Here is a 23,790-nt window from a genome sequence, read left to right as displayed (position 1 = left end):
AGGGGTAGATGCTACACATACAGGGGGTTTGGGAACAATCAATTTGATAGGGCACGCATTTTTGGTACCCGCAGATCCTGTATTTGCTACAACGGCAGGACCTTTGCCATTCTGGTTAATTGCATTATTACCTTTTGGAGGGACCAAGGGAGTAGCAGAAAAAGTATAAACTTGGGTCGCTCCACGATCAGCTACTTGGGGAACACTCATTATAGTAGTTTGTTTGACACCCATATTTGTTGTAGTAGGCACGGGGCAAGTGGAAACATGAGAGCTGCTAAGGGCAGCATCTGGAGGCTGTGGTTTTATGCCACAAGTGTCTAAGCTAATACTGGACAGGGTGATAATACTTTTCTCCAATTCCAATAGTTGGTTTTCAATACTAGATAACCTAACTTAGAGTGGCTTTAATAGCTTTTTTAGGGTCTCCCATACAGTTTTAACAAAATCCTCCTTCCCCCCTTCCAATTCTAGCAGAGATGTACCTGTTTTCTCTACCATTGGGGCATCATGCACATCAATAATAGCGACATCGGCTGTACTATTAGTTTCCATCACATTATCTTTTTTAGACAACTCTATGCTGGGTAATGACTGAGAAAATAGATTGTTCGTACCCCCCTTCGGATTTGACCAAGCTGTTAAACACTGGCTTTTTGCCACTTTAGTTTTTTTCCTAAGGTACGCTGACCCAAACTTACATTTTCTCTTTAGTGTTGGCATTACCTTAGTAGGATACAAAACTTTGTTGATGCCCTCAGTGTCTTTGGTTTCATTGTCCTTCAGTGTCATATACATATTAGGAGATGATACATGTAACGTCCTCTCGTGCGTTTTCTCAGAATGATCCGGTGAGACATTACCAAATGGCAAAATTTCCTCGGGAGCTGGATGAACTTCGACCGGTATAACAAGAGATTTAGTAGCAGCGGAGCGTTCCGGAGTCTTAGCTAAGGCAATGCTACCTAAGGAAGATTTTTTGGCCAAGCCTAAATCAATAGATAATCTCCTTGCTTCCTCCAGCTCCAAGGAAACTCTGTGCTGGAGTTTGGAGATCTCATTATCAATGCTTGTGTTGGTCCTTGTTATAAAATCATCCAGAGTTCCCGTGACTTTAACATTCTTAGCCATGTGACGAGTTACACGTGTAGACATTGTTCGAAAAGTTACCCTGGTCAAGAAGATGGGGCAGTAAAGGATAATACAAACAGATAAATCAGCCACTCAGCCAAGAGGAATGGCCCGGTCCGGTCTCTCTCGGTCTAGAACGGGCTAAAACGGGCCCGCCCTTGTCCCGGCGCCCTCCCGCGCGCTCCCGCGCAGCGGGTTGAGTCACTTGTTTATGTTTGTTGCTTGTGAGAGGGGCGGAGCGTGCAGGGAGAGCGGCCCAGGTGCTTACAATTGGGTCTGGCGGGCGCTCCTGGGACTTGAAGTCCTGCGCCCGCACTCGCTCGCAGCCCTGCACGCGTCCCCGCTGTCCCTACCTCCCAGATGAAACACTGGCCCACGGGTGCTGTTCTTTGGCTGGCAAGCCCCCAAGGGCGAAGCGGGACCCGCGGAGCGGGTACCGCGAGCTGTGGCAGAAAGTCCGGTGAGGAAGCAGGAAAGCAGTTGCTAGAAGCGCTATGCCTTGAAATAAACACGAAGTGGTGACACGGCGGTATCAGGCAGTGTTGAGGCTTAAATGCTGATGAATGGGAATGGTGGGGCGGAGCGTGCAGGGAGAGCGGCCCAGGTGCTTACAATTGGGTCTGGCGGGCGCTCCTGGGACTTGAAGTCCTGCGCCCGCACTCGCTCGCAGCCCTGCACGCGTCCCTGCTGTCCCTACCTCCCAGATGAAACACTGGCCCACGGGTGCTGTTCTTTGGCTGGCAAGCCCCCAAGGGCGAAGCGGGACCCGCGGAGCGGGTACCGCGAGCTCTGGCAGAAAGTCCGGTGAGGAAGCAGGAAAGCAGTTGCTAGAAGCGCTATGCCTTGAAATAAACACGAAGTGGTGACACGGCGGTATCAGGCAGTGTTGAGGCTTAAATGCTGATGAATGGGAATGGTGGGGCGGAGCGTGCAGGGAGAGCGGCCCAGGTGCTTACAATTGGGTCTGGCGGGCGCTCCTGGGACTTGAAGTCCTGCGCCCGCACTCGCTCGCAGCCCTGCACGCGTCCCCGCTGTCCCTACCTCCCAGATGAAACACTGGCCCACGGGTGCTGTTCTTTGGCTGGCAAGCCCCCAAGGGCGAAGCGGGACCCGCGGAGCGGGTACCGCGAGCTGTGGCAGAAAGTCCGGTGAGGAAGCAGGAAAGCAGTTGCTAGAAGCGCTATGCCTTGAAATAAACACGAAGTGGTGACCAAGAGGAAAAATGTGTAATTGTGAGTTTTTGCACTTTGGTATTACAGCGTTATAATTATCTCTTATTTTGTAGGGCGGGTTTGGAATAATCTAGTAATACTGCACCCAGTGACATAAAGCAAAATGATACCCTCCCCCATAGAATTTCCAAAAGTTAATGAGGAGCTTCTGAATCTCCCACATGTCGCAGATATTCGTTGACCTGCGGCTACAATGGGGCCCTTGAAGGGTTGCTTGGGCCCCCACTTCAGGGGCCTACAGTACTCCCCTTACTGCACCCAGTAAATACCATACCCCGCGGGTGCAGTATTACCCAGGGGTGGCTCCTCCATTAAAGCGGAGGAGCGTCGCCCCACTGCTTTCTCGCAGTGCAAGAAACAGCAACATAAAATGGTATTTTAAATACCATTTTATTGGTTTGCTTCTTGCACAGCGAGAAAGCAGAAGGGTATGCCTAGTTGGGGGTTGGCAGCTCGTGCAGTGGTGGCTTGCCCAATGTTGTGGGCCCTGACTTCTGAGTCGTCCTTCTCGGGGCCGACCAAACCAGTCATGCGCACGCTGCCATGTCTCTATGTAGGCTGCAGAAAATGGCCTCCCTACAGGCGCCATGCTGGGTGCCGTCCGCATCAATCACATCGCTGCCATTGCAGCATTGTGATTGGCTATGGGGAGGGAGGCTGCCTGTGGCTGCTTCCTGTTCAGCAGGCAAACAGCAGGAAAGCACAGGCCCGGACAGGTAAGGTAAGTTTAAAAAATGTTTTATTTTAACACCCCCCGCCTCCCCCTTACCGCGCGACCTTCCCCCAGCCTGTGAGTCATGCTGGCTGCCACTGGTATTACCACACCAAAATCCTTCATGACTCACAGTGAGACTGCCAGTGTTGTGAACTGAGGGGTCCAACGCACCTTAAATAGCACTGCTTGGTGATAAAAGAGAAATTCTATCCCAGAGCATTTCTCGTGCACACTGAGCATAATGAAACGTCCCTATTTGTTAAGGCTAAATGCATGCTTCATTTGCTCCGGTCTCCACTGAGCTCAAAGCACAACACCCGGTCCAATATTCGCCACTCTTTACTGCATTAGATCTTGCAACAAATGTTCTGAGTTTTGATGTGCCAGAGGACAGCGGCCTTCATAACTTCTCTCGTGAATTCTAACTTCTGGTCAACACAATTACTGAGGCCTTGGATTAATAGCTGCTTGTATACGTGTTTAATTTTGAAGTGAGTTATTTTAGCAAATTGTATATAAAAACGCATGAGTCAGGATAGAAAAAATGATCGTCATTTCTGCTGACAGGCATTAAGCACATTCGTGGTACGGAATGCACAGGCATCAGCATAAAAAGCAAACTGGTTTGACGAGAAAAGGGCTTGCTCATATCTACAATAAGGTTTAACTATATTTCGAAGGTTAATGAGCATTTCTTCAAAGTTGTGAATGTTACTGTACTTGACACATAATCCACAATCTGCAATGCAATTTGGCGATTTCTAGAAAAATATGTGTTTCTAGCTCAAACTTATCAAAAGTAACTTTAACAAATGCAAAATCTTGTGCTGCACAGTGGTGAGGTTTTTTCAAATGTTAATTGCTCAGCTTTCAGTTGTTTATTGTTGTAATTCGGTATTATGTTAGTAACGTCGAGAACCTTTGACCCAGACGGTATTAAGGTTTGTTAAAATGACTTAAGACTATTGCCACAGAAGGTGCCGCATAATTTGTACACAAGGGGCTTCCCTTTTCGACACAGATACCAATGGACATTCTGAGTGAACGAATGGGTATGCAGTCACCTTTATAATCAAAAGGGGAAAGGCAAAAAGGACTAATACGGTCCTTTAAAGAAAATACAAATATCGGTGACAAACAAGCACACACTTGTAAACCAGCTGAAACAAAGAATAGTGGCATGTAGTCTGCTTAATACTAGGTACTGCTAGTAATACTGCTACTAGGTGTTTCCATTCTAGGGAGATCAAAGGACATGAGAGCACGCCCCGCCAATTCACTGAGCTTCAATGCCCACGGGAAACGAGCACCTCTTTCTACAGAGAAGCTTGGCAACATCAGTAAACATGAAGAGGCATAATGAAGACAACAAGCATGGGAGCTGTTTGAGTAATCTCATTACATCATCAATTAATGCCGTAAGACACCTAGATCAGCAGCCTCCCAGCTTCCTGCGTTCAAGAACTTAGTCGACCACAGCCACTAGAACAACACGGCTGTGGGTAATAGAAAATCATAAAAGCATCCAGTTAAAGGTAAATTATTTTTTTTAAGTACTGGAAAAGCCAATAGTTCTCACCTACGAGAGAGTTATTGATCTCTTTTAGCTATGTACAGCAGCACGGCTACTGTGCAGCATGACTGAAAGGAAGAAAACAAATCACTATGACGCTGCCAGTGCTGGCCATGTCATAGCTCTTTTTAGGTCGAGCCTAGGCATCACATGCGCTGTCTGCAAGACATGCTGTAATCACTTTATGGGATTGTATCCTGCGTATTGGCTTTCTATTGGTTACTTGTTTTTTAATTGCTGACAGGATGGGTGAGAACATGGAGGAAGGGAGGGCAGGTAGGGGTTACCATGGACTACGGGGATATGGGAGAAAAGTGCTATGATGTTGCCCGCGTGGTCTGCGTCATAGTATTTTTTTGTTTATTGCATAGAGGGAGGCAACACAGAGGAAGGGGAGGCAATAAGGGAACATGGGGGTGTGGGATGTGAGGGGACGGGATGGAGGGGCATAGAGCAACCGCACGGGAAACAGAGGGTGGGAGAGGCAAGCAGCAACAGAAGGAGAGGGGGCAGGGGGGGGTAACAACAGGAGGAGGGATGGTATGTGGGGGCAACAATAGGAGGGAGGGCAGGTGGGTGCAAGCAGGATGAGCCTCTTCCCCGGGCGCCCCAATTTCTGCCTTATCTTTAATAGCATTGATTGTTTTGCTAATTAAATGTGTTTGTGAGTACGCCGACATTTTTCTGAACCACACACCTTAGCGAGTGTGTAGGTATAACACTGTCTTTTTCACGTGGCTTCACTCACCTTTTGCCACTCACTTTTGCACAGTCCTGGCCCTGAAGAAAGCCCTGTTAATTACACAACGGGGGCTGAAACATGTAGACCACTACACATAAGCCAGCTCATAGGTAAATTACTCCTTTAGTAGTTGCACTACACATTTTTAACAATACCCTGAGCCCCCAACATTAAAGTAGATAGGTAAGGATTCCCAGAGGTATTTTTAACTGTAATATATCACATTTCTGCACCCACACCAGCTCCGCTGTAATCAGGCGTCGCAGCACAACCAGGTGGCACTCTGACGCCTGGTTGGGACCTCAATGATGAAGCATGACACCAACCAGGTTGGTGTGTGAGGGGTCTTTTAAAAGTACCTAATGGGTCCATACTCAGGCCACAAACAGTGACTTAAGTATTTACACACACATAGTGACCTGTTTTTAGTATAGGCAACTACAGGAAACACACGTTCTGTGATATAACCTTTATACTAGGTTCTCTTATAGTGGACATAAAAACAATCAACGGAAGTTCAGAAATCATATAAACAAGTGTCTCGAGTTCGAAAAAAAATCTGCTTATATTAAGGGTGAAACATGCCATCCAATTACTGCACGACGCAGAAAGAACGCTTGGATTATCACTGCCGACAGCAGCAAAACACAGCTGCATAGATTTTGCTAAAATGATGTATTGCTCCACTCCCAACTCTCAACCAAGAGACAAAACTAATAGGGTATCATTTGGACCATGGCGCGGGACTGTGTGCCGAATGAAAGAGAGGAAGGACAGCCACCACAGAAGAGTAGCCAAGGAGAGAAGAGGGATGCTGCTGACCGCAGAAGGCAGGACATGCCAGTGCTGCCTGAGAGCTTCTGGCGGGAACAGAATTATAACAATATTAGGGAGATTTAACGCGAAGAATATAAAACCGTCGAATCACAAGAGCCACCAGTGATAACACATCTGATTTACATGCAAATAGGGTAGGTACGAAAGCTGCGTTGGAAGCAGAGCAGCAATTTTGTATTAAAACTTGACAACCGGCCATTGTTGCAGTTTTACGTTTAACAAGATACACTTAATATGCAAGTTCTATTTACAGCGACCAACACCTATCAACTGTACTGTTTAGCACTATAACAAGTATAATAGGAAATGTTACAACACGTATACATTAGCATAAGTTAAGTTACTATTTGTGACATGCGTGAAATTTACTTCAAATTGGTTGCATGAATCCTAAAATCGGGGCTTTTAACTTCGCTGTACATTATATATAAATACATATATAAATATATACACACACACACAAATATATATGTATACACACAAATATATATATATATATCCTACGTGAGCTATACTCCGGTGCCTCGGGAAAGGTGAGATATGGAATAGCAGGACAACTAACCAACAGCTTCCCAATTCAGAAAGGGGTAAGGCAAGGGTGCGTGCTGGCCCCGTTCCTATTTACACTCTACACGAACGGCTTAGAGGCTGCACTGCTAAAAGGCGTTAAAGATCTGCCGGAAGCCGGACGTCGACAGATTCCAGCGTTACTATACGCCGACGACGCGGTAATCTTGGCAGGAACATCCGTCCAGCTTCAGAGGGCCCTAAATAATTATTGTACCTTCATGGCTAGTCTTGATCTAAAAGTAAACATAAGGAAAACTTATGTTATGCACGTCGGCAATAGAGGGAAAAAAGAGAAAAAAATCTTCGTGGATAACCTACCTCTTGAAAGAGCCAATTCCTATCCTTACCTTGGTATATCTATTGATGAGGCGTTTAACTGGAGAGAGGCAATCAATTCCAGAAAGTTAGCCCTCATAAGAACAGTCGGCGCCCTAAAAGCATTTTCACTTCGTTTGGGAAAAAGACCACCTAACGAATTGATCAAGATATATAATGCAAAATCCATCAGCACAGCCACCTTTGGAGCAGGAGTATGGGGCACAACGAATGTGGAGCCACTCCAAAGAGTCGAAAACTCCTTCCTGAAGTTTTTATTAGCTGTTCCTAAAAGCACCACCACTTTCGGCTGTCATCTCGAACTCGGAGTACACTATATATCGGACATCATTAAGATTCAGCCAATCATGCTATGGCGTAGAATATGGGCCACGGAAGAATGCCACCTCACAAGAACAATAATAGAGGACTGCATGAAATTAGATCATATGAAAAAGATTAAATGGCTGGTATATGTAAAATCTTTTTTCACTGACATTGGCCGTCCGAGTTTCTTCGAAGATCCTCCATCCGTAACAGACATCTCAAAAAAAGACTTAAAAACTCTTTGTCTGTCACACTTGTCTGAACTCCGATTGTTGTGTGAAATAGGCAAACCCTCAGTACAACAATGCGTAATGATACAGTTGGTTCCAACCATCCAACCTTATTTACAGTATGATTTGTCGCAATATGAAAAGTTACTCCTTACCCGTTTCAGGCTTAACATATATCATTTTCTGTTTTTTTTTCCCCACCCAGAATGTATGGACTCACAATATTGCAGCGTGTCCGTGTGACTCCACGTCCCCACAGTCTACTATTCATGTTATATTCTTTTGTAAATTTTACACGCAATTACGCAGGAGGTGGATACTGCCGCTACTAAAAGTTCTGAACATTCGTAGATGTCGCCCTGCCTACTTAGCATTGCAATTTTTGGAAAACTTTTTGATGACAAAATCTGTGGCACAGTATCTTAAACTATGCATCAGGCACCGCACAAATTTATAACGACGTAGAACAGTTTTAACAATTCCTTTATAACGAATGAAAAATGACTTTTTTAAATATTTTATTGTGTTTTTATGTACTTTTATGGTTTTCACATATGGAATCCGAATAAAGATATTTTGATTTGATTTGATATATATATATATATATATACACATACAAATATATATATATATACATATATATATATATATATATATATATACACACACATTTCTTAAATTGAGCATTAGCAAAAGCTCTTCGAAAAGAAATGCCCTACATAGCAACAATTACATGGAACACAATCCGTTGTCATTATGGAAGCACAGAGATGAGGTAACTGAGTAGACAGGTGAACGTGACAATCCAGTTCAAACACATGACTCATAAGCATACTAACATATTTACAGTACAGATAGTGCATATTATACAAAACAGATTTGGACATTTACTTCGGTGAGTAACAGTCTAGGATATGTCATCTATTATTGTTTGGTTTATCTGATAATTCAGCTCACATTTACCATTACATCACTAATTTATAACTAGTTTTAAATAATACTCCATCTCAGTTAGGAGTTACTAAAAAAAAACACACACATTAACCGAACCAGAACGTATTTATTTTGGTGTTTTGTGTAAGACTGAGATCACCAGTCAGGACATTAGGCAGGAGTTACAGGGAGAGACTAGGCATACTTGAGCTAGAATTGGAGTCTGTCAAGAAGGAGGCCTCAGACACGAAGGCCATCAGCCTAAGTTAGTTAGGGAAGAGAGGGCAAACTCTAATGCGTAGGAAAATAAACACATAGCAACAACTGGAAGCCGGTGCACTGGGTGACCTACAGCTGATATGCCATGGGCATTCAAAAGGATGTTTTTAACCCCTTCGCTGTGGCGGAAACTCCGCCGCAGCGCTAGGGGGGTGGGGCGACCGCGCGGCGCTCCCATGCTCGTGACAAAACCGCTCCGTCACGAGCCTCGGGTGCGCTGTGCTTATGACTGAGCGGTTCCGTGACGGCCCCGCCAGCTCAATGGAACGTCCAGCGCAGGTGCGGAATCCGCGGGCCGTGACGGAACCGCTCCTTCTTCAGCACAGCGCGTCTGTGGCTGGTGATGGAGCGGTTCCGTCACCAGCATGGAAGGGGTTAAGGGGATAAAGTAAAATCAGGAGAAGGATGATACAATAAACAATGTGTAAGAAGATACCAGCACAAAAGTCACTTGCATAATGAAGCACAGGAGAAAAGAAAGCCATTAGGTTTTCAGCTTATAGAGGAAGCGGTTATATGGATAAGAACAAATACAGTTGGGCAGAGAGGCTGATAACCAACTTGAAGCCACTCAATGGCATGGGGATAGGCATGAGAAAGGAGAATGAAGGGGTAAGGAAGTGAGTACAACCAAGTTCAGAGATTTTCCAAGGAGCGGAGGAGACAGCATACGGTGGTAACTAGATAACCAATCTTAAGGTTTGCAATAATGTAATTAGTCAACTAGAATAGTACTTATGAACGAGGGGCTTTTAAGAGAGCGGCACATTGAATTTTTTCTGAAATATGATGAGGGGAGGGGCCTAACGGCTCATGTGGAAAGTATCACATCTTTGAAGAACTGCCTGAAACTGCCCGATTTGAAGATCTTTTCATTTGGGATTGCAAAGGTTTTTTATGCTACATAGATGCCCTCAATCGCCCAAATTATGGCTTTATTAGCAACATACTCTAGATTGTTAGTGGTAACTCTTGCATGTGAAGAAAGTCAGCAAGAACATATCAGGCAGGAGTCCATATGTTCATAAGGAGTCCATGGAAAAAGAGTATCTTGTCTGAAGAGAAGAGGCCGGAGTGGCATGTGCTAGCAGTCTTGTGTGCCGATGTGTGTGGTAAAGCCTTCACAGGTACCAAGCAGCTTTTTGCAAGACCAGTTAGGAGGACTTTTCCATTGTAGAGACTGGAGGTAGTAAAGGCCTAAAGCACAGGGTGCAAGACTAAGAATGGGTTTACATATTTAGTGCTCTGCAGCAGATGAAGTTGGAAGTGTGTGACTCTCACCATATGTTTTAAAGGAGAAATCCTTTACAACCTCAAGACATGACAAAACTTAGCAGTATTGCATTAGTGATAGTGATTCCTTGCTCCTGACGAGTCAACATCCATTTCTAAATAAAGAGGGTAAATGGTAAGAAGATTATGAATAGAAATTGCAACTTTAGAAAATCAGGTTTCAGACAATCATGCTACATCCAACTTTTGATTTGCACAAAGTGCCAGCAAAGTGGATGCCACCTTAAGGGAAAGCGGAGTGGTGTCAGCTATTTTGTGGACAGTTAGATTTGTGTCTCTTACCAGTTCACCTACAGGACTTATATGTGTACTGAACAATGACGATGAAAGTACAGAGCAGTTTGACACCCAATATGAAAAAGGAATTGGAAAAGGCTTGGATCAGGTTATAATCAAAACATGGCTACTAGATTAGACCAACATACTGAACTATTTCAAAATAGTTCCATCAATGCAAAATTGTGACTTTGTAGTTTAAAGCAGAATGTGGTGATCTGCTGTGAATAACTCTTTATGCGAGGCTTCAGAGGAGTAGGCACTGGATTACAGTTGTATTTATATAGCGCTTAATATCCTTTAAAACCCTTTCAGACATGACGTACGTTACTTCATGGCAGTTCTTTGGTGGAAGACTTTGGGGCCCATTACAATCTTAGTCGGAGGCTTTACGACCGAGATGGCCAGTTTCACTTCCGACTGGCTGATTACAATACAAAGCTGGTCAGAATTGTAACCAGCCGGTCATTCTGGTTGGCTTCCGATGGGCTCAAGGAGCCAGTCAACCAATTGGAACCGGCACGTAATCCATATGGACAGTGTATTACGCCATCCGGATTACAATGCACAGTTTCCGGTAGGCTTTCCATGCCGGGCTTTCAGACATTGAAAGGCAGTCAGAAAGCGTGTTAGGAGACCCCTAGCAGGGTGCCCTTTTTTTTGCAGCATCCTCTTGGGGGCACCTGTGGTGCCCTTCTCTACAGGAGATTGTCTTATGGCCGGTTCATGGCCATAACACATGCTCCCATATGGAAATGTGGTAATGCGACCACACCATGTGCGGTCGCATCATAATTAGGTGGTCAGTCCCGTTTTCGCCAGTGTCCGTCGGTGGAAACTCCGGCCTATATCGTAATACACCCTTTGTGTCTGTCATATGGCCACTTTGAGTAGTGTTTTGAGGATGTGTGTGAGAACCTGTTTTGTCTGCTCATCGTGGAACCACAACAGAAAGAGGCAAGTCGTGCAGCCTTCCTGAATCCCAGATGGTTTGGGGAGTTTCTGTGTTTTGCAGGAAGGGAACTTCAAGTTTTTTCTTTTGTCAAAAATGCCACTGTATCAAAAACTAAAGTGAGGATAGCAGTTTTATTGCTACATCCAAATTTCAGGCCGATAGGTTTGCCCTTAGCATGTTGTTCCTGGTGAGAGATTTAAGTAGAGTAGCCAGCTGCTCTTAGCAGTTTTTGGCAGCAATGAAACACCAGTCACGGATCGGCAGTTATTCCATGCACAGGAGTCAACAGACGAGTAACCCATCCAAAATCACACTATGAAGGTATTTTTCCAGCATGGAGCTACAATTACAACGTAGAGCGAGCAAAACCGTAGGCTTCTGAAAGTTTCTTTTTCTACGTTACCGAGTATTGGGCCCCTAAATAACTAGTTGGTGCAGCAAACTCTTGTTTCAAAAGTTTCCAGTGATAGAGAATGCATGCAGCTCTTTGATAATTTGGATCCAGTTGGCAAAGCCAGGTTAAGAGTGACGAAATCTGAAATGCCCAACCAGATTTTAAAGATTAGGGAGCAAACCCCACATTTTGTAAGCATTTATAAGGTAAGTGTGGGAATTATGTTAGGAATGAGGCATTTTTTCCAACAGCAAAGACCTCCCATGGTAATTATTTTGACAAGATGACTTGTCCTTTGAGATAGGGTGCTCTGGCATCAGTGATTTTATTGTTGCATTCCTTCCTGGCCCTTCATAGCCAAGGAAGGCTTTTCAAAAAAAGAATTTGAAACATGCAAGCATTTACTCTCAATTGTAGTGGCCATAGACAGCAATATGGGAGAGTGCCTTAATCCCATATTTTAGACTGAAGGGGGTCCGATACATCAACTAAGTCATTTGCTTTGGTAGGAAGCCATAAGATTGTCTTTGCTTTACTCAATTGGACCAACTCCTGGTGGTACAAGTTGATCAAACGTGGTCACTCATGTCATTTGTGGCTCCTATTCAGATTTTCAATTTTCTATGTTTGCTAGCACAATTCATTTTTGAATAAGCATTGACAAATCCTACAGGTGTGGCTTCGATAAGCTGATGCAATGACTTTTTTAAAAAACTTATCGCAAGCATATGTGACAAAAGGTAAAACACGAAAAAATTATGCCACCACCTAAATGCGCCAGCCATAAACAGCGTGAGCTAAGCCGCTGCTGCCTTAGGTTTGAGGGGGTCACACATCTACATTTTGCAAATGTCTGTGATACCATGTTAGCAGAAAATGTCTTCAAGTGACATGCCAGCCGCAGCTCTAGCACAGCATTACATGCGGTACACGTTACTAAGGGTGCAGTGGCGTACTATACAGTGCACCGCAGATCTGTGCAGTACATTGAAGATGTGTGCAGTAGACTAGACGGGGGGCGCTGACTTTGCAGTGCATGGCAACAACGGAGCTAGATTTGAGGGTCTATGCAGTGCACAGTAGTAGTATATTACCGGATATCTACTGTGCAGTGTACTAGGAGAACATTTAGGATGTATGCAGTACACTGCCACAGTGGAGTCACTCATTCACTAAGATATTAAATATGAGTAAACTTAATTTTAGGGCATTTGGCCTGATGACCCGTACACCTGGATTTTTATTAGATATGCACGTACTTAAATTTTGCTTCGTGTATGTGTGTGTTTAGCTGTGGCAGATGGCACCTCACGATCAAACGTGCAAATACCCACATGCAGCACAATAAAGCGTTCACTGCCGGCATTTCAGCACCTCTTCGCCCACATCTCCTTGCGGAAGTACATTTAATCTTCTTGGCATTCGCGGGTGGACGACACATACATCATTGCACCGTAAATCTCCGACACACAGCATGAATTATCACACAATATTGCAAAATGAAACCCCAACGATCCACCAACCTTTGAAAAGAACTTGTATTAAAAACGCTCAAATTGATGTGGCGCTTTTTTTACATACAGAATGACAACTTCGACCACAATGCTTTAAAGAACAACCACAGAGCAGGATTAAAAACACGAAAATACGCAGGTTTATATTCTGAGTGCTTTTTAGGAAAAGCTAGAGCAGCAGAAATCAGACCGTCGCACAGGAGTGGAATATATATTTATACACACACATAAATACTGTTGCCAAGACATGAGTGAACGTACCCCCTAGGCAAGGACATTGCAAATATCGGCTCTCGTGGCATCGTGTTATAGCAAATTCCCAGCAGTGCTTTTATTTCTAGTTTTCTGCTAACACGTAGGGGGCTAGGAGTCACAGAGGGTGAGTGAACACAATGTGTGTATCCTGTAAACAACTGAAGAGATAGAGCAAGTGGAAAAGTGTGTTTTCCCTTATTCAGTCGTTAACACGATGATTTAAGAGGAACAACTAAAACTCCTCTGTCGAGAATTCCCGTCGCATCGTTAAACTTAATAGTTGTTTTAAATTGAATATTTTCTACCATCTGTAGATCTTCCCCTCATTCGTTAAGTAGCAACTAAATCCAAAAGTCCATATAGCCCAAAAACCACACACAGCAGAAATCACCTGGTCAACCGGAACACCGGGCAGGGCCTTAAAAGCAAACTTCAATCACCCGACTTTTAAAAAGCTAGCGGAAACCCACGCGCAACAAACTTGTTTCCAGTAAACTAAGCGCCTAGAAAGAACCTGTGCCCACTCGCCCTGCAGGCACACAAAGTGGGCGGGGACGCCCCAGGCGCCGACAGGTCAGGCAACTATGTTCCGGCAAAAAAATAACACTGCATTGAGAGGCAACTGCGGGGGGTCAGCTGCCCCAAGTGATTAAACAGGGAGGGAGGGGGGGGGGGGGGGCGGTCTATCCCCCATAGAATGAATACTGAGGACAGACTGAAGGAAGCTGACGTCATCCAGCGGGGCCAGGAGCTGCGAGAGAGGCTCTGCCAGTGATGACCCCCAGCACCAGGCAGGGCCCGGGCGATCAGGCCGGCACACGAGGAGGTGCTCCCCCCTCCTCCCCCCACGCGGCACGTACCAGGCTTGCTCTCCTCCCGGTCGGATTTCATGGTGCAGGTGCTGGCTCGGTTCCGAGAGCCTGCAGACGGACCCGGCCCTCTCCCCGGCTCCTCCCTGAGCAGCTGCAGGAAGTGCTGCTCGCTTTTACCTGCGCCGCCAGGAATTTGACCCGAGCACAGGTTGCTGAGTGTGCGCTGGTGATGCAACTAGGAGGAGCCGGGAGGTGTGGCTGCAACAGTGTTGGCTCGGCACTAGGGAAGTAGGGAAAACATGTCAGTGGTCATACGCAGGCCCTGTAATGCGCAGAGACGGGTAAAGCCAGGGGCAAACGTGGGGACTGCCCAGGGCCCCCAACTTCCGAGGGGTCCACTGGCAAAGTGAAGTTCCTCTCTACCTCGCTTTTGTGTAGTTTTGCATCTTAACCTTTAACATACACATCTGTATGGTGAGGCAACATGGGGCTGGGATTAGCAGAAAAATTGGTAATAATTTTAATCAGGGGCCGTCAGAATATTTCGTGCCAGGGGCCCCCCAAAATCCTTAAAAGGATACTGATCACAAGCCATACAAAGCCCATGCAATGCGCATTAATCGTTCCCTGTAAGCACCAACCAGCCAATGTATTGTGAAGTAAGCAGCATACCACATACACATTGCACAGCTGACTAAAATGCATACAAAACTTTACACATTGTTCTGCATGCGTCCCAGGATATGCACACAGAACATCGAGAAAAAGATAAAAGTGATGGCTGGAAGGCCTGAATTAATCTCCACAAATTGTTCGCTTTTGCATTCCAGTCCATTGTGGCGTGACTTCAAACTTAGAACGCTTTTTATGAATAAAGGTTTTACCTTAATTGTGATGGGTAGTGTGATTACTTCTCCCAAGGTTGTAGCGAAGGTGCTTTTACTGCAATGGTGTTAAGTAACTGTGCAAAGAATTTAATGAAAATACTAAATACAAATACAGACTTCAAACAGGAATCAGCCACATGCAATAAGCCTTGGTCCTGTGCAAAAGGAACATGCATCTTCTAGTTGCCAGGCCAGGTCCCCTCCAAACATCACACATACAACGTAATATGTATCAAACCACCCTAAGCTTCACAGAGTCCAGGTAACCTGTTTGGGAAACTACACTTCCCAAGAGTGCACATGCAATCTCTTGTGATGGGCATTGAAAAGGCACATTCCCCAGGACCATAATAAGATAACAGCCTGGATAGTTCCCTTAAAAAGACACCATTGATAAGACTGCTAATATACCAGACAGACTCTGCCCTGTACTGTTCAGAGGTAATTTACAGAGCTCATTGCTATGGGATAGGGTTATGGCCTAAGTAATTACTAGTGACCGAGATTAGTTTAGGGAGACAACCCACCTCCATATCACCAGAGACACTGATTCCGGTCCTGAACGTTTTACCTACAAATCATTGCTCTCTTGTATGCCAGTCTAATGACTGCAAAAGAAAAAACCCAAGACTAATACACCCACAAAGCATTAGGCTAACAACGTCCATTTTAATGTGCATAGGACCTAAACATCTCATATGATCACCCACCCTCTCTTTAATATGCATAAATATATTATCACTGACACAAAACTGAAGTATCTCACATGATTACTCACACAGACCCATGCTCTCCCGCAGTGGATAACACGTCTAAAGCCAGCCACCCGCAATCTCCCATTGCTCCATCTAGTGAGATAGTACCTAAACCAAATATGGGCGACCCTACGATATCTTGTGATGTACCTAATAACCAATCGCAAAAGCAAAGTACACCGAACATTACAGGTAGTAAGGGGGTAGCAAATAGGCCTAGTAAAGACCAGGTCAAGGATGTACTTAATCTTCCCCCGGAGGTTTGCCCATTTGTGGCTATCTTGACTGGAGTGCCTGAGCTAGGTGAGCAGGAGTTGGAAAGTACATCCTACCTCTGGAAAAGGGTGACCCAATGGCTAAATACCAATAGGCCGTTGCCCCCTGGCTTGAGGGGTAATATATTGAGTATTAGGCGAGTATCATGGGTGGGCCACATGAAGAAAGAAATACAAGGGGATAACATAGTTATCAATTTTGACAACCCAAGAATAGTCAATTATATTTGCAATTGGAAGTATCCTAATCCAGACCCAGCCACCACCATACATCCATTTAAATTAACACATTTTTACCCACCCGGTCACTTTCATTCTAGAACTGATGGGTGGACCACGGTAAGACACCGTGGAAGGAGACACCAAGGAGGAGGCTGGTTAGGACAAACCCAACACCCCTTTAACTTCCTCTCCTATAATCAATTTGATTGCCTTGAGTCAGTAGATTGACTACAGGCATTAACATTGACCACTAGATCAGAGGAATCTTCTTCTTTAAATAATGTAACCCACATACCTAACGTTATACCTCCTAAGGAGAGTGGGGAGGTGAATACACCACCTAACCATCAGGAGATTGGCTGTGAAAAATTTAGTAATAGCAATAACATGGTAGGGTGGGACCATGAAATACGCACAAGATCGCATGATCCAAATGAAGGAGATAGCGATAACAGTGGGTCATTTGTGGATAGGTATTCAAACATCTGTACCACTATTGATAACAATCTACCTCCCACTGTTAAATCTAGTACACTTTGTCCAAAAGAGAGACCCTCATTGTTAAATTTAGTCTCTTGGAACGTCGCTGGTGTTGGTACAAAAATGTGTGATCCTGACTGGAATAGTTATATTAATTCATTCGATATCTGTGTGCTACAGGAAACATGGGCCACGGATCAGGTCCATAGAATAGGATATAGAACCTACCAAGTGGCGGCCGTCCCCTCAGTAAGAGGGCGAGCCTCGGGAGGGTTGGTAATATGGATCAGTATAACTATTGATGTGGGGGTAAAAATGTTAAATACCGATTCCTTAGACATACTTGGATTGAAATTAACTACAAGTGACAAGAGGGTAATTAATCTCATAAATGTGTACAATAGACCCTGTCCCGCTAATAGGGAATCTCCATGTATAGAGAAATTGGAAATGTTTATGGACACCTTAGACCATGCTGAAAGTATCATTTTATGTGGTGACCTAAATTGCAATTTTGAGCCAATTGTGGGGATGGTTAAACTGTATGAGGATGAGGACGTTGCCAATGGGATACCAGCCCTGAATAATGGATCTGTTCATGGGACCATATTAGCCCTCCAGATTTCGGGGCTGTTCACAGGCTATGGTCTAAGAGCTTGTAATGGGCGCATGCCATCAGACTCCCCGAGAGCATTTACCTTTAGTAGGGGGAATTGTAGTAGCAAGATAGATTATGTTTCTGTTTCTTTTAATCTGTGGCCATATACAAATGACTTAAAGGTTAGAGAACGTTTTGAGAGCGATCACTTCCCGTTGGAAATGAGTTTTCTGTCTAGTATCCTGAAAGAATCTGGTGTCACTGAGGGTACGCATAGCCTAGAAGTACCATTAATCTGTGACAATGTTGTACTAAGTAATAATCGAAGGGCCGTTAAATGGGCGTATATTCTTGAAAGAAAAGATCTGTTGGCTAACATTTATACCACATTTGTGAACTCATTTGAGTCCTATAATATGGATGAATGTAAACCTGGCGAATTTATTGGACTACACAAAGCTTTTTGTAAAAAATTGATTGATCTTATTACTAAAAAACCTAGGAAAGGGAACGGGTCGGCGAATATAAAACCAGTAGGCAAACCCTGGTTCAACAAGGAATGCCGAGTAGCCAAGACCGACCTGATCAATGCGGTAAAAACTAAAAGCTCTGTAGATCTTAAAGAAAAAAGGAAAATTTACAATAAAACATTAGCCACCGCAAAATAATCCTGGGACGAGGATCTGTGGTCTAGTATGCTATCAGCTGCAAAAGCTAAAGATAGCAGGCAGTTCTGGGAGTTAGTAGCCAAAGGGAATAAGCCAGACAAAGGCTCTAGGGAGGTTTTCCTAAATGAAGCTATATGGGTTGATCATTTTACATTGTTATATGCAGCCCAAATTACAGAAGAAAAGCTTATGGTAAACCCAAATGAAATAGTAACCCAGATAGAGGATGTTGAAAACTCATTGGTAATCTTTGATATACAAGAGACTGAAACAGCAATTGCCTCTGTGAAGCAAGGGAAGGCCCCGGGTCTCAATAAGATCCCTGGTGATCTTTATAAACATAATATGGAGATCTGGGCACCTTATTTAAATCATTGGTTTAATGTCATCGCAGCGGGTGACCAAATCCCTGATACATGGTATGGGGCTGAAATCATCACCATTTTTAAAAAGGGGGATAGAGGGGATCCAGCGAACTATCGCCCCATTAGTCTTTTAGATATAACGCAGAAAATTTATGCCAGACATATCCTAAACCGCGTAAACACGTGGTTGGAGGAAAACCTGATTTTATCCAAGTACCAGGCAGGGTTTAGGGAAAGGACTGGGACCATCGACCAGGTATTAAGGCTATGCTGCTTGTACTGGAAATATGTCATCATCCGCAGAGGTAATTTATATGTTACCTTTGTAGATTTACGAGCAGCATTTGACCTTATCCCCCGTGATTCATTGTGGAATACACTGAAAAACCAGGGGTTCCCAGATGAATTATTGAAATTAGTGACTAGGTTACACCAGAACAATTATGCCAGGGTAAGATGGGGCCCCAATGGTGAACTTACAGATGAAATCCCTATTAAAAGGGGAGTACGCCAAGGGTGCGTGCTGGCACCTACACTTTTCTCCCTTTATGTCAACGATATTGCAGTTTATATGGAGAATTGTGACAATGACTCTCCGCGCTTGGGGGGGGAACGAGTTCCGTCCCTCCTCTTCGCGGATGACACGATTCTCATTTCTCAAACCCCTCGGGCCTACAGATCCTACTAGATAGGTTCCAGCAGTATTGTATCACAAAAGGGTTAGAAATTAATGTAAAAAAGACTAAATATATGGCACTTAACCCTCATAAAAGTTTCAGGAAAAACTTAACATTGAATGGAGAAAAACTTGATTATGAACTAAGCTTCACTTATTTGGGGGTGTTATTGGATTCATCCTTAAATTGGAAACCCCAATTAGAAAAATCAAAAATTGTGTTTAAACAAAATTGTTTACCAATACTGAAAAGGCATAACAACTGTGCAAACAAATCAGTTACCCCAGCGTTAGAACTCTTTAAATGCAAGGTCCAGTCAGCGGTTCTGTATGGGGCAGAACTTTGGGGACCCGTATGTAGAAAGACATTTGAAACCTTGGAGAATAAGTTTTTAAGGGGATTATTAAAGATTCCTAGTAACACTCCATTATTACCCCTACTCCTTGACATGAATATACGACGCACCGACCTTCATGCAATATTAAGACCACTATTGTTATGGGTCAGGTTGTGGATTACCCCAGAGCTAACTGAATATAAAAATGGATTGGTTGAAGTTTTGAAACTAGACACGAGTAATAAGATTCTTTGGTTTAAACACGTTAAAAGCTGGTTAATAAAATTGGGTTTATCCCACTTTTGGAGCCAGCCGGAATCATTGACTGTGTCCTCAAAGAAAATAGTTAAACTCTCTTTTTGGGCTTTTGTGAGCCATGATGCTGTATACGTTGGAGCACATGGCCCCTTAACTGAAACATTTTTATTGATGAAAAATGTAGCCCAGTTTGAAATGTTTCTTGATGAGATTCAGCCACCATTAGCAAAAACCTTGTACTTAAAGTATAGGTACGGTATACTAAGAACTCGGGAAACCGAGTCAAAATGGGGGAACATTAGTAATGATAAATGTACCTTATGCACAAATAATGTAAGAGAAGACATTTTTCATATTTTGTTTTTCTGTCCAAGCTATGTAGAAACTAGAAGAAAATGGATAGTGCCATTGTGCCGTAATATTGGAATAATTTCACACAAGGAAGCAGGAAGAATATTAATTACGGACACTAGTCAAGTTATAGTGTTTGGTATCAGTAGATTCCTCCTGGCAGTAAAATTCATTAGACAAAAACTGTCACTGCCATTTTAAGTGTCTGGCTGTTATAAACTAGTTTAATGCTTTTTTAAGTGTGTAAATATTTTAAACCTCTTTTTAACTATATTTATTGATGTATGTTCTAAGCCCACTCCCGTGACTTAGCTGTGAAGGCTCAGGGATAGTATTCGGTCATGCACTAGCACTTTTTGAATTGTACCTTTTTGTACACTTGTTGATGATAATGTGGCCACGTTTTTTATGAATTGTGTATAAATATCATGTATTTTGTTTATCTTTTATGATGCTATTGCAACGAAATAAAGATTATTGAATTGAATTGAGATAGTAGTATTTTTGGCAAAACTTCTCCATATACAAAGCTCCTCCCCAGTCCTCTATCTTGTTCCCTCCTATTATCGCTCCACAACCCTTTTTAGGTTGAAGCCTACTAAACATCACAGCTGCCTGGTTTGCAAAGACTTCTTTGGGACATTCAGAAAGCTTAATTGGGAATACATGCATCCCATTGCTTACCATTGGGTTTGTGTTTTGTACGTCACAGTTGCTTGATTTGAATTTGCTGGCTTAATTTGTTTTACACTGTCCAGTATGACTATGTTCCGCATGTGGAGCATAGCCTGTTTACTGTATTCTTCCATGAGTGCTCAATGTCTATAAACATGCCTTTACATTTTGTTCTGATCTTGTCACATGTGCTGTGCATTCAAAGATTGCGGTCAAATGTCGGCCTCGGTCTTCCAATGGGGCTTGGTGTTTACTTTTCTTTCTCTGACTTAAAAGTGAGAGGATTTATGTGACAATCATGCTGGGTACTAGGGGTGTGCTGGAGAAAGGCTCTACGATGATAATTTTTCTAGCACACAACAACATTTACATGTTTGTAAATACACTGTGCAAATATTTCAGAATATATTAGAATTAGGAAAACACTAATGAAGTATATGTTTTGTACTTCTGTGGTGTGGTGGAAGCAAATATTTTAATATGATAAAAAAAACACTTCCACACATTATCATTTATGTGCTCTATAATGTTATCAGTAAAATTGGAGATCTGTGCAAATGTAATGGTCATTTAAATTGAAAATATGTGGTCTGTAATACCAGTGTAATACCACACCCTCTACTTCACAACACTACTCCCCTCTATGCTGGCCACTGTGCTCTATGCCACTCCACTCTACTGTACGCCACTTTACTCCACTCTATGTCACTCCCCTCTAGGCCACTCTATGACATTGCACTCCACTCTGTGCTACTCTAGGCCACTCCAGGACACTTTATGCCACTTCATGAAAGGCCTCCCATCTCCACTCCATCCTAAGACTCTGTGTGATACTCTACATGACTCCACTCGGCACTCCACTCCACGATACTGCACTCTATGACACTACTTCACTCTGTGCCATTCTACATCACTCCACGATACTATATGCCACTTCACTAAAGGCCACTGTACGCCACTCCATCACACGGCACTCTACGTCACTGCACTATACCACACTCCAACTATGCCACTCGACTGCACTCTGTCACTTCACTCTACGTCATTGCAATCCACTCTGTGCTACTCTAGGCCACTCCATAGGCACTTTATGCCACTTAACGAAGGCCTCTCTACTACACTCTATCCTAAGACTCTGCATGACACTCTACATGACTCCACTCAATGACACTACACTACCCAATACTCCAACTCTATGACACTACTCCATTCCACTCAATGACACAACTTCACTCTGTGCCATTCTACATCACTCCACAATACTCTATACCAGTTCACTTAAAGGCCTCTGTACGCAACTCTATGCCACTGCACTATACGACACTCCAACTATGCCACTCAATGACATTCTATGCCATTTTCCTCCACACTATTCCCTTCCACGCTACCCACGTCCACTCTGACACTTTTCTCCACTTTACACTTCGCCACTCAACTCTACTCCACTCTACAACACTTTACCCCACTCTACGCTCTCGGAGCCACTCTGCGCCTCTCTACTCCACGACACTCCACTCTACACCACTGCACTGTATGGCACTCCACTCTGATTGTCCACTCTACGCCACTCTTCCTCCCCCCAACACATGCAACACTTTTCCTCGTTTTCAGAAAATCATTCCATATGAAATCCCGCACACCTCCCACCCCAACAATTTGCGAAGTTATTCACTTGAAAATCGAGACACCAAAACAAGCATGTCAGATAAGCATGCCCTTACTTCTAGACTAAACAAGAATCAACCCAAATGCATCTCATCATTATCCCAGACTCTACTGTCTTCGAACCCTGCATCAATCTGCTTCGTACGCCATCAAACATCAATTTATCCTAAGTCCGGTGTGAGATGTGCGGACACTGCTTGTTTTTCCATTTCAAAGGGAACATTACTAGAGGGCAGAGTGATGCGAGGTAACACATACGGACAGATTGTATCTCACTCGCCGAAAAAGCGCTTCGACGCCTCGTCAGGGGTAGTAAGCGCTATATAAATGCAATTACAATACAATACGAGTCAGGGCCGGACTGAGAACCAAAACCGGCCCTGGCAAAGTGCTCGGCCGGCCCCCTGGGGGTGCGACCGAGCTCTTTGCCAGGGCCGGTTTCGGCCGATTTTGTTACACGGACGATTTTGCAGCTGTGCTGCTAAAACGGCCCTGTAACAAAAACGGCCCCCAGGGCCCCAAACCGGCCCCCACCCTTGCGGCGCACCGGGGGATTGCCCGGTGCCCGCAATGGCCAGTCCGGGCCTGATACGAGTGCATACGGAAGCAAAGTCTACCTATGGCTTAGGTTGTGGATTGGCTTCACCAGCAGCTTGTTCGTAACTAACTGCCAGTGGTCCCACGTCATATGTAGCACATTTTGCCAGCTGCATTCTGGGCACTGCGGCTTCACTTTAAACACTGCAAGTGTGGCGCAAAAGCAGAGCACGCAAAGCGCTTCAGGCCAAGCTAGCAAAGCGCTGTAAGTGTCAACCTTGACATGGGGGCACTTTGCGTCTGTACTCGTTTCTCAACAAAAAATTAACATTTTCGGGCAGATGCCTGAGCAGTCGGACAACAGTATAACCCTGCGAATGTTTTCCCTCTGCCAAGGCATATTTTAGTGAAACGTGTTTAGTCAGTTCCAGACGACCTTGAGATACTTTTCAGAGAACAACAGAAAGGAACTTGGCGCATGCGACGGTTTTCATTGGAAAACGGCTCTTCCTTTTCCTCCTTCTACAAACAAAATAAAACAATCGGAGCTATATGTACACGTGTATCTCTCTTCCGAGTCCGCCGCAGCAGCGCCCGTGACACACGTGTACGAGACGTGAGGAAACCCAGACGGGGATTTTACGAGTATATTTATTT

The 23,790-nt window shown here is 44.1% G+C and overlaps 1 protein-coding gene across 10 annotated transcripts in view; it reads right to left on the bottom strand.

The window, feature by feature from the left end:
• KAZN (kazrin, periplakin interacting protein) overlaps positions 1-23,790 on the bottom strand; it is a 970,648-nt gene that overhangs the window by 499,231 nt on the left and 447,627 nt on the right. For 2 of the 10 annotated variants that reach the window (XM_078642783.1, XM_078642787.1), the window contains exon 1: positions 14,432-14,559. The exons of 7 other annotated variants lie outside the window; for them this stretch is intronic. In XM_078642783.1, coding sequence (XP_078498909.1) covers positions 14,432-14,462 — 31 coding nt within the window. In that variant the 5' untranslated portion in view covers positions 14,463-14,559. Of the gene's footprint in view, positions 1-14,431; positions 14,573-23,790 lie in introns of those variants that run through there. One more of the 10 variants, XM_078642784.1, reaches the window with a different exon arrangement.

The sequence above is a fragment of the Lissotriton helveticus genome, chromosome 5_1, assembly GCF_964261635.1.
Source record: "Lissotriton helveticus chromosome 5_1, aLisHel1.1, whole genome shotgun sequence".
Taxonomy (NCBI): domain Eukaryota; kingdom Metazoa; phylum Chordata; class Amphibia; order Caudata; family Salamandridae; genus Lissotriton; species Lissotriton helveticus.
Note: the sequence above shows the minus strand (reverse complement) of the source record. Positions and strands in the feature narration are given on the sequence as shown.